The sequence below is a fragment of the Pogonomyrmex barbatus genome, unplaced genomic scaffold (assembly GCF_055798465.1).
Source record: "Pogonomyrmex barbatus isolate J1 unplaced genomic scaffold, ASM5579846v1 scaffold7, whole genome shotgun sequence".
In the NCBI taxonomy this organism is placed as follows: domain Eukaryota; kingdom Metazoa; phylum Arthropoda; class Insecta; order Hymenoptera; family Formicidae; genus Pogonomyrmex; species Pogonomyrmex barbatus.
In genome coordinates, this window is record NW_028297171.1 from 5,139,757 (window position 1) to 5,151,667 (window position 11,911).

Consider the following 11,911-nt stretch of genomic DNA (forward strand, 5'->3'; position numbering starts at 1 on the left):
ATGTAAAAGTTATATTTTTATAAATATATTTATTTATAAATATATTTATGTAACAAATTAATAAATAAATAATTTACACATACATTTTATATAGATAAATCTTAAATTTAAAATATTGATGTACTTGTATTTTTATCTAATTAAAATTTAAGTTTTATGTGAATTTACTTTTGTCAATATGTCAATTTACTTTTGTCAATATATGTTAATATCTAAAATTAAGTAATATAAATATAGTTCGTTTTAATGTGTGAATAAAAAAAACTAAAGATTGTAATTAGATTGTAAAGAACATAATGACAAATAATAACAATGTATTGAATTCCAATCTTGAGTTACACTAATAATAGCTAAAAAAATATAAAATAAAAATTTAAATATAATACTTCGAACGAAAAGTTTGATCGTTTATGTATTTTTCGTTGTTCGAAAAGATCACAGAAACAGGAAAGTATAGGATTTTAATATTATTCACTTATAATTATTTGGAATTTTTTTATAAATGTATTAATGATATATATTATTGATATATGTATCTCTAATGCGGAGGACATATTATAAATACATTTATATGAATTCTCTTCGAATAATATTATTTTAAAGAGACAAGATTATGCTTTCTGTGATAATGATTTTTATTACTTAGTTTTGTGCTGCACATTTATTAAATTATTATTATATTGAAATAAGAGATTAGTAGTCTAAATTCAAAATATTACGTTACGTTACATATTATACTATTAACATAATTAAAAATTTGATCATAAATAATGATTATTTCAGTTTTGCTAATTATTGTCAATTAAATTAGATGGTTTTGAATTCTTAATTTAATTTAAATATGTATAAAAATCAGTAGAAAGTTATTCTTAAACAATAAAAGAATACTAAAAAGTATGATATAAAAAGAAATGTTTAATTGTTGAATTGTTATTTTGGTCTTGATTATTAAATACTTGTAATTCTTTTTTATCTTATCAAATTGAGAACTTGCCGTCTGTACATAATAGATAATATAATAATGACAATTTAATTTATAGAAGAGGAGAACCTCTTACCTCTGTTTGACCGTACGGATAAACGTTATTTGTTGTCAGAATTTTATGCAGAATTGTCTACTAGAAACGCGTTCTCATTTATTTTACAAATAAAAATCTATTTAAGATATAATTATTTTTCAATAATATAAATTTTTTTGTTGATATTTTTTAAATGTAACATATGTTTGTTAGAAATTCGAATTTCGTTCGAATGAAAATGAAAAAGAGGAGGGGAGGTCTTCTTAATCGATTAAGTTTCTTCTTAACTTTTTAAATTATATTTGCTGTTTGTTTCTCTTAGATTAGAATTAGAGAAAGCAATAAAAAAATTTATGTAGATTCATCTAAAACTTTACTTACGTTTCACTTACATGAATAGAATTAAAAGCTAATTTAACTTTAAAAAGTATCATACATGTCTTAACATGTTTATATGTTTTATATTTATATTTATTTTTTTTTATAATGCAATTCTGCATTGATTTTTTTCAAAATTTTTTCTTTAACTATGTATGATTTCTTTGATTAAATAAAATTAATATTAAATTAATTACATTTTAATAATATAAGTCTTTTTTGTAATATTTATGAGGAGCACGTAGAAAAGATTGGACGAAAATATAATATATGTTTGACAATGTTGCGTTTTAAATTTATCGTTTTGAGATATGAAACGAATGAAATATTTATTTATATTTGAAATACGACCCATAAATGCATTCAACCATACATTCATTATTTGCGAAATTGTTCTTAATTAATTAATGGATTAATGGATGTATTTAATGATAGTTGAATATATTAATTTAAAAGAATCAATGATATGTTTAAGTAATATGCAAATTTAATACACGTATTAATGCGGAAAATAACACTCAAAAGAAATATATTGAAGATAATCAGCTATTGAACGAAGAATTTTTTATATCATAAGACAAGTATAATGAAATAATTTTGTGCGTTTGTTAAATCCATATGACATGAATGTTAATTTATAGTTATATAATATTTCTTCTATTTTCAATAAAGACATTTTGGATAATTTTTAAATAATCTGATGTATTCAGAATTTTGAAATATATATATTTATTCGTATTACAATTCATTACAATGGCATTCAAAGCACGTGAGCAACTATAAAACTAAAAAATGTTGAGTGTATCAACTTATTTTATAATATTTATTATATAATATTTATATACATGTAAATTATAATTTGTATGTTTATATTATGTAATTCATTAATTCATATAAACTATAATATACTTATTATAAACTATAATATACGTTTATAATTTGTATTTCATAAATTTATATATTTATAATTTATAAGAAACTAATAATGTTATCATTTAAAACATACTTTAAATTCTAATTTAGTAAATATGACTTATCGTTTTAAACTGAAGATTTAATTGTAATTCATTTCAATTCATTTGTAATTCATTCTTGATTTGTTATGTATAATATTATGTTTTTGTATTAGAATTAATAATAAAAAATTATTTATATGAAATTAATGAAATAAGATGTGTATTTTACTCTTGTGTGCTATATATATATAAATATATTTATTTATAAATATATATAAATATATTTATATATAAATATATTTATAGTCTACATAATCAGTTTTAAATAAATAAATATTTTATATTGACAGATCTTAAATTTCAAATATTAACGTAGTTATATCTTCAGCTAATTAAAATTTAATAAAATTTATGTTCGTCTAGGTCTGATTCTTAGTTATTACATATATATTTAAAAATAATATAGAAAGATATATTGTTTATATTTCAGATTTCAAGTTCATTCACTTTGCAGGTCGTCATTTTAAATTGATACTATAGATTAGTTAATAACTGCTGTATGTAATAATTCTCGTCCTCTCATTAATTAATTGTCTGCTGTAAAAAACAAGTTAATTATTGCATTTTTTAGATGTATTTTTTAAATATAAGAAATTGATAGATATAAAATTCTATAATTATCTGTATAAAATTCTAATAGAAAGATTATTAAGATTATAAAGTCGACTTGATGTTAGTTGATATTATAATATTAAAATTGAATTAATCGTAAATATAAATATAATAATATGCCAAATTTCATATGTTTCTTATCAATATTATATAAAAAAATTAATAACGATTGATATTATATATTGTGAGATAACAAAAAAAAATTTCAAACGAATTTGCAATTTGAATGGTTTGTAAAAAAATAATAAGTAATTTGAATTGATATTTTGGTAAAGATTATGGAATGCAGATAAAATATGGATTAATGATATGGAATACAGTAATTAAGAAAACAAAGAGATAAAAACGTTTCAACATTTAAATTAGAAACTTGCATTCTTAGAAAGATTTTTGTTTTCTATGAAAAATGTTTTGTATGTATTATGGTCGCAAATAATATAGTTGGGTTTACATACACAATTACATTTCTAATAATAATAATCTAATAATATAAGATTTTAATTATAAGATTCTAATAGAAAAATTAGTTAAAAAGTTAACTTGATGTTACTTGATATTACAAATATTTAAAATTATATATATAAATCATGAATTTCAGTATTATGTTATGCTAAATATGTTTCTTAAGTTTGATATAATACAAAAAATAAAAATTGATTTTGTGTATTATAATAACAGAAATATGAAAAACGAATTTGATTTTGTGTGATTTTTGGAGAAACAATAACCAATTTGAATTGATATCTTATTGCTAATAAATATAAAATCCAATTATTAAAAATAAAATGTAGAAACGTTTTAATATCTAAATTGAAAACTTGATTTCTAGAAATGATTTTTATTTTAAAAAAACACTTTCTGAAACAACACTATGGTCAGAAATAATAATTGTGTATATACATTGTATACATTGTTACTTACCGATAAGTTCTATTCCTCCGTTTATTTCGTGTCTTACAGCAGGTTCAGGGTGATCTCTTCGAAAATATTTCCTCAAACGACGTATTGTATTTCTATAGCCGTTACGGAAAAAATATTCGATGTTTTCGAAGCAGGCCCTCATGCCTGCGAAAATATTATGAATATATTTCGTTGAATATATTTTAGTATTAGAATTGATAAAGAATCTTTTTAAATATTAACTAGCAATTGCTTCCAATCTAAATTTATGATAAATAAAGGAATATCTTACGACTTTTTCATAACAATTTAATGTGTAACAATATTATACGATAGAAGTCTAGTGTTAGGAATCATCTTATGAGATGTTTCTTTAACAAACATTTAGAATTACATTACTATATCAATTAATTAATTGTAATGTTATGAACAAAAATATTATGAAAGTTAAATTTACCCATTCTTATTAATTCTATAGATACAGGTCCGCAAATTGTATAGACAATTACTAGTATAATTAGGCTTGTTATGATGAAAGTTTCATTTTTTAATCTTCTTGAATCCGCTGTCCGATTGACAGTACTGTTTTTTGTACTATTCGTTGAAACTATATTTATGTTTTTTGTTACTGTCATGTTTTCGGAGATCACATCTTTGAAAATATTAATATTTCTTATTTAATAAAACTTGTAAAGCCTAACTTGAATATTTATTCTTATGTATGTATAAGAACATTACGATTTTTTTGTTAAGTAATTTATTACAAACGGAGTAATTGACTAATAACATAAATAATGTACAATAATTAACATAAATGTTAATTTTAATTATCAAATTAATTTTTGTAAAACATAAATATGATTTTGTTACAATATTTTTATAGTATTGAATTAAATAATAGAAATTGTTTAACACATTTACATCTTTTAATAAACTATACAATTAAATAAGAATGCATCAAAATGCAAACTTAATTGTTGTGCAATTTTATTATTATTTTATTTTATTTTTTTATATTCTTTATATGATACATTTAATTATCTTATTAGTTTTCTCTTTAGCTTTCACTCTGTATCATTTGACACTTTGAATAATTGTATGTTATACACTGCATTTTTGTTATATATGTTTTACTTAATTTGATTTTATTCTTATTATTATTGTTTTATTTTACTCATACACACAGATACACACATATCTTTACTTTTTATAATCGTATACATTATCTTACCTAAACTTAAATTTATGAAAACAATGATCCACAGTAGGTGTTTACCAATTGTTTTAATAAGTGTCATTATTTATCTCTTTTTAATTGAAATTGATTAAATTTTATTGAAAAAATTGTATTTAACTTTATCACTTGGTGTATATATTGCAGTGTTGTAATATCTAAAATTAAATATAATTAATATTGACGTTTTTAATCGAAAAATACATGGAAATTTCTTTAATAATTTATAGCTGATGCAAGGAAGGAAATCTAAAAAGAATTGATTAAGATTGAATCGAGATATATATTAAAAATATGTAGCAAATATTAGGAATGTCAAAATAACAATTAAATGTAATAAGAAAAAACAAAATGTAGAGAAAGGTGATAAAGGATAATAGAAAAGGAATCTAAATTACGACTATGTATATGGTAAGTAAAATTTTCTAATATTTATTATAAGTAAGAAAAAAGTGGAATATCTATTTGTTTCTTTTGCTTGAAAAAATTGCGAAAATCTGAAGGATGATTTAAAATATACTTAAATAATGATTATTTTGTAATAATTTTTTATAAGAAAATTTTTATTAACAAGATAAAAAAGTGAGTGGAGGGAGGGGGAGAGAGAGAGAGAGAGAGAGAGAGAGAGAGAGAGAGACAGGGAAAGAGCATATGGTACATCTTATTATAAAAGTAATTTTTCCAGCAGTACATCAAGCGATAGCATAATGCTGTTCTTATAATACATGTTTATGAAATTGTTAAGGATTGAGAGATAAAAAATATAATTACGAAACAAATAAAATGTGAAATGGTATATGACTTCTAAAGATTGTAATTAGATGTAAAGGGAATAATAATAGTGTATTGAATTCCAATTTGAGATAAACTAAAATAATTGCTAATTATAAAATAAAAATTTAATTAATAAATGGTTCGAATGGAAAGTTCGATCGTTTGTGTATTTTACTGTTGTTCGAAAAGATCGCTGACACAACGAAACAATTTTTAAAGTATTATTCAAATTGATTATAGTTATGTCATTGGAATTTTTTATGAATGTTAATTTTAACGATATATATATGTTTAATGGAGCAAATTTATTAAATTATTCTTATACGAGGAGGTAAGAAATTACAATAGTATAACATAATTTAGTATAAAATAATACATTAGTATAAAATAATACCTTACATTACATATTATAATATTAATAAAATTAATATAGTTAAAAATTAAAATATATTACTCTAGTTTTGTTACTCTAGTTTTGTTAATTACTAAATTAATAATTAAAGTAGATAACGATCTCGAACTTATGCAGTTTGATTCTTATAGAAATCAAATTCTTAAATTCTTATAGAAATTAATAGAAAATTATTCCAAAAACTAAAAGGATAGTTAAAAATTATGATATAAAAGTTATTGATTTAAAAGTTATTATATGATATAAGTTATTTATGATATAAAAATAAATTGTTAAATTACTTTGGTTTTGTTTATTAAATATTTATAATTTTTTACCTTACCAAGTCGAGTAGTTGGCCTGTCTTATGTATATGGTAGATAATATTGTAATGACAACTCTACAATCTGTAGAAGATGAGAACGCTACCTATGTTTGACCGTACGAACAAACGTTATTTGTTGTCAGAATTCTATTTGTTGCAAAATCGTCTGTGTGAAACGCTTTCTCACTTATTTTACAAACAAGAATCTATTTTAGATATAATTACTTTTCAATAATATAAATTTTTTACTGATTACTTTTTGTAACATATGTTTGTTAGAAATTCAAATTTGCTTTGGTTTAAAGAAGGAGAGGAGGAGGTCTTCTTAATCGATTAAGTTTCTTTTTTAATTTTTTAAATTATATTTGCTGTTTGTTTCTCTTAGATCAGAAAAAGCAATAAAGAAAATTTACATAGATTTATCTAAAATACTTTACATGAATAGAATTAAAAGCCAATTTAACTTTAAAAGCTATCATATATGTTTTAACATGTTTATGTATGTTTTATTATATACATTTTTTTATTTTATAATATTTATACAATTTTCTGAATTGATTTTATTCGAAATTTTTTCTTCAACTATGTGAGGCTTCTTTGATTAAATAAAATTAATATCAAATTGACTATATTTTAATAATATATAAATCTTTTCTATATAGTATAATATGTGTTTGACAATGTTGCGTTGCAAATTTATCGTTTTGAGATACAAAACGAATGAAATGTTCATTTATATTTGACCTACAACACATAAGTGCATTCAACAATAATTAATTATTTGCGAGATATGTTCTTAATGCATTAATGTAAATATTTAATGACAGTTGAATATATTAAATTAATAGAATCAACAATATTATATTTGACCTACAACACATAAGTGCATTCAACAATATATTAATTATTTGCGAGATATGTTCTTAATGCATTAATGTAAATATTTAATGACAGTTGAATATATTAAATTAATAGAATCAACAATATGTGCAAATTTATGCATATATTAATACGCGGACATTAACACATATATAACAAATATATTCGAAATAATCGGCTATTAAATAAAGAATTTTTTATATTATAAGACAAGTATAGCTAAATAATTTTGTGCGTGTGTTTGATCCACATGATATAAATATTAATTTATAACAATAATTTAGTGTGTACTTCTATCATTATCAAGACGTTTTGGATAATTTTTAAATAATCTGATGATTTTCGAATTTTGTCAATATATATATTTATATTCGTATTACAATCCGTTATAATGGTCAAAGTATATAAGCAACGGTAAAATTAATTATATAAGAAATATTGAGTTTATCAACTTATCTTAAATATAATATTTATATACATATACATGTAAATTATAATTTGCATATTATATTATGTAATTCATAAATTTGTATAAACTATAATATATGTTTATAATTAATATAATAATATATATTTATATTTTATAAATTTACATATTTATAATTTATAGAAATTTATAATGTTATCATTTATAACATACTTTAAATTCTAATTTAGGAAATATGATTTATCGTTTTTAACTGAAGATTTAACATTGAAATTCGTTATTGATTTATTATGTACAACATTATTTCTTTGTACTAGAACTAATGATAAAAAATTATTTATAAGAACGAAACGTTCGAAATAAGATATGTATTTTAATTTTACTCATGTGAACAGTTACATATTTATAAATATATTTATTTATGGCGTATGTTATCGATACTAAATAAATAAATATTTTATATTACATTATATTAAATTTTAAATTTCAAATATTAGTTGTGTCTTCAGTTAATTAAAGTTTATAAAATGTATATGCATTTAATTTGATACTTAGTTGTCACGTATATATTTAAAAATAATAAGAATATTGTTTATATTTGGGATTCACTTCGCAGGTTGTCATTTTAAATCGATTTTATAGATTAGTTAGTAACTTCTGTATGTAATAATTTTTGTCATTTTAAATCGATTTTATAGATTAGTTAATAACTTCTATATGTAATAATTTTTGTCCTCTTAATTAATTACCTGTTGTAAAAACAAGTTAATTATTGTATTTTTTAGATGTATTTTTTAAGCATAAGAAATCGATAGATATAAAATAGATAATTTTAAAAAATTTTATAATTATCTATATAAAATTCTGGTAGATTAGTTATAAAGTTAATTTGATATTACTTGATATTACAAATATTTAAAATTGTATATAAATCATGAGTTTAAATATTGTATTATGCTAAATATGTTTGATACGTTCCTTAAATTTGATATAATAAAAAAAATAAAAATTGATGTATTATAATGATATATTATAATAACGAATATGTATTAAAACTGATATATTATAATAACGAATATATGTAAAATAAATTTGTTTTTATACGGTTTATGGAGAAACAATAAGCAATTCGCGTCGATATCTTATTGTTAGTAAATATTATATAGAATCTAATTATTAAAAACAAAAAGTTGAAGTTTTATAATAGAGTCTAAATTGAAAACTTGAATTTTTAGAAATGATTTTTATTTTATGTAAAAAAACGCTTCCTGAAATAATATTATCGTCAGAAATAATAATTGTGTTTATACATTGCATACATTGTTTCTTACTTACGGGTTCAATAAATTGTATTCCTCCGTTTATTTCATGTCTTACAACAGGTTCAATACGATCTCTACGAAAATATCGACGCCAAACGTTTCTTATGTTTCTTTCTCTATTATTGATGTAGGTCCTCCAAGCTGCGAAAATATCGTGAGTATATATTGTTAAATATATGTGTAATAAAATTGATAAAGTAATTTATTTTTAATATTAATTATTAATCGTGTTTGTCCAAATTATTATTTTATATATATATATATATATATATATATATATATATATAAATTTAAGGAAATATTCTAATTTTTCCATACATAAATATTAACTAATAATTGATTCCGTCTAAATTTATAATAAATAAAGAAATATCTGACGTCTTTTTTATAACAATTTAATGTGTAACAATATTATACGATAGAAGTCTAGTGTTAGGAATCATTTTATGAGACGTTTCTTTAACCAACATTTAAAGTTACATTTCTATATTAATTCATTAATTATAATTAGGAACAAAAATATTATAAAAATTAAATTTACCAATTCTTATTAATTGTATAGGTATTACGCAAATATATATACTTATTATTAGAAATATGACTATTAATATGTAGATAAAAGGATTTCCATAAAAAATATCCCAAAATATCCATTCTGATTCTTTTGAATCCTCTGTCTGATTGATTTTGTTTGTTATATTTATTAAAAATTTAGTTATGTATTGTGGTATTGGAATGCTTTCGTAGATCTTAGCTCCTACATCTATGAGAATATCAATATATCTTATTTAATAAGACTTGTTAAGTCTAATTTTATTGGATATTTATTGTTATATATGTAAAGATTATGATTTTTAAGTAATTTATAAACGGAGTGATTGAATCATATTATGATTAAAGTTAATTTTAGTTATTAAATAAATTTTTATAAAACATAAACATAATTTTAATACAATGTGCTTATAGTTGAGTTAAATGACAGAAATTGTTTAATACATTTATATCTTCTAATGAACTATAAAATTAAATAAGTATAAATTAGGATGCAAGTTTAATTGTTATGCGATTTTACTATTATTTTATTTTATTTTTTTATGTTCTTTACAACATACATTTACTTGTCTCATTAATGTAACTTTCAATCTGTATCTTCTTTTACTACTTTTACTTTACTTTGATTGAATAGTTGTATAAAATTACAAAAGTGATAAAAATAATAATGATAATAGTGAAAATAGTTATATAAAATTACTTGTCCCATTAATGTAAGTTTTGATTTTTTTATATCATCTTTTGAAGGAATATTTGTATGTTACATTACATTTCTTATATAAATATGTCATTTAATTGATTTTATTTTTAATTATTATTGTTATTATATATAGATATCTTAATTTTGTTGCAGTTATATGAATTATCTTACCTAATGAGTAGTAAAATAAATTTCCGAAGATAATAATCCATAATAGTTTTGTAATGGAAATCATTATTTATTTAATCTTTACTTAACTGAAGTATAATTTGAAATAAATAGTATTTACTTTTGTCACATCTCAACTAATGTCGTAATATCTAGAATTAAGTAATACAAGTAATATAATTCATTTTGATCTGTGAATAAAAAATATGTTTTTGTATAACTATCATATCTTCATATCTTATACACATCAATGAAAGGATATTATTTTAAAAAGACAATTATACTCTCATTATAATGATTTTTGTTATTTAGTCTTATGTTGCATGTTTATTAAATTATTATTATACTAAAATAAGAAATCATAGCAGTCTCAAATTTAAAATATTATGTTACATTACATTTATTTATTTATAATTTTAACATAATTAAAACTTTGATCATAAATAATGATTACTCTAGTTTTGCTAATTATTGTCAATTAAATTAGATGGTTTTGAACTTATATAATTGAATTTAAATTTGTATAAAAATCAGTAGAAAATTGTTCTCAAACAATAAAAGAATACTAAAAAATATGATATAAAAGGAAATATTTAATTGTTGAATTGTTATTTTCTCAATTATTAAATACTTATAATTCTTTATGTCTTACCAAATCGAGAACTTGCCGTCTGTACGTCTTATGTATATAACAGATAATATGGTAATGACAATTCAATTTATAGAAGATGAGACATTACTTGTGTCTGATTATATCACATTACGAATAAACATTATTTGTTGTCAATCCTATGTAGAATCATCTGTTTGAAGAATCTTCGTACTTATTTTGCAAACAAAAAAAATCTAAAGTAAGGTTATTTTTCAATAATATAAATCTTTTGGCTGAATTTTTTAAATGTATCGTATGTTCTTATCCGTTAAGAATTCAAACTTTTCTTTTTTCGGTTGAAATGGGAAAGATGAAGGGAAGATTAATCGATTAACATTGCTTTTTAATTTTTGAATATATTTATCACTTTAGTTTAGATTTCAGAAGCAAAACAATAAATAAGGCTTGTATAGACTTATATATCAGAAAGTTTATACAAAAGAGATTAAAATAAATTTAATTTGAAAGGATATTACGTGTCTTAATATATTTTTAGTATAGTTTGTAAATTGTATTATATTTGTATTTCTATACTTTATAATGGAATTTTGAATTGATTTTT

General features: G+C 20.4%; 3 protein-coding genes across 5 annotated transcripts in view; 1 reads left to right on the forward strand and 2 right to left on the reverse strand.

Moving 5' to 3' along the window:
• LOC105432177 (uncharacterized) overlaps positions 1-11,911 on the forward strand; it is a 337,430-nt gene that overhangs the window by 79,452 nt on the left and 246,067 nt on the right. The gene's annotated exons all lie outside the window — the stretch shown is intronic.
• On the reverse strand, positions 2,110-6,717 carry LOC105432170 (uncharacterized). Of its 3 annotated transcripts, none has more exons than XM_089083263.1 (5): positions 6,663-6,717; positions 5,157-5,317; positions 4,383-4,577; positions 3,947-4,090; positions 2,110-2,947 (listed from the first exon to the last, which is right to left on the reverse strand). In XM_089083263.1, exons 2-5 carry the CDS (start codon positions 5,221-5,223, stop codon positions 2,940-2,942), a joined length of 414 nt encoding a protein of 137 aa, XP_088939389.1. In that variant the 5' UTR covers positions 5,224-5,317; positions 6,663-6,717; the 3' UTR covers positions 2,110-2,939. The 3 variants fall into 3 exon arrangements, with proteins under 3 accessions (XP_088939389.1, XP_088939387.1, XP_088939388.1); XM_089083261.1 differs by having other exon boundaries at positions 2,110-2,950; XM_089083262.1 differs by having other exon boundaries at positions 2,110-2,950; positions 6,668-6,712.
• On the reverse strand, positions 7,876-11,569 carry LOC148934948 (uncharacterized). Its single transcript, XM_089083233.1, has 5 exons — positions 11,350-11,569; positions 10,701-10,849; positions 9,819-10,040; positions 9,291-9,418; positions 7,876-8,704 (listed from the first exon to the last, which is right to left on the reverse strand). The coding sequence occupies exons 2-5, from the start codon at positions 10,762-10,764 to the stop codon at positions 8,693-8,695; spliced, it is 426 nt and encodes a 141-aa protein (XP_088939359.1). The 5' UTR covers positions 10,765-10,849; positions 11,350-11,569; the 3' UTR covers positions 7,876-8,692.

Excerpts from the sequence above, each read along its gene's own strand:
- LOC148934948 (XM_089083233.1), bottom strand. The coding sequence starts at position 10,764 with ATGATTTCCATTACAAAACTATTATGGATTATTATCTTCGGAAATTTA. Across the intron at positions 10,041-10,700 it reads TTTATTTTACTACTCATTAG|ATGTAGGAGCTAAGATCTAC; the intron begins GTAAGATAATTC and ends ATATTCTCATAG. Across the intron at positions 9,419-9,818 it reads TATACAATTAATAAGAATTG|CTTGGAGGACCTACATCAAT; the intron begins GTAAATTTAATT and ends ATATTTTCGCAG.
- LOC105432170 (XM_089083261.1), bottom strand. The coding sequence starts at position 5,223 with ATGACACTTATTAAAACAATTGGTAAACACCTACTGTGGATCATTGTT. Across the intron at positions 4,578-5,156 it reads TTTCATAAATTTAAGTTTAG|ATGTGATCTCCGAAAACATG; the intron begins GTAAGATAATGT and ends ATATTTTCAAAG. Across the intron at positions 4,091-4,382 it reads TATAGAATTAATAAGAATGG|GCATGAGGGCCTGCTTCGAA; the intron begins GTAAATTTAACT and ends ATATTTTCGCAG.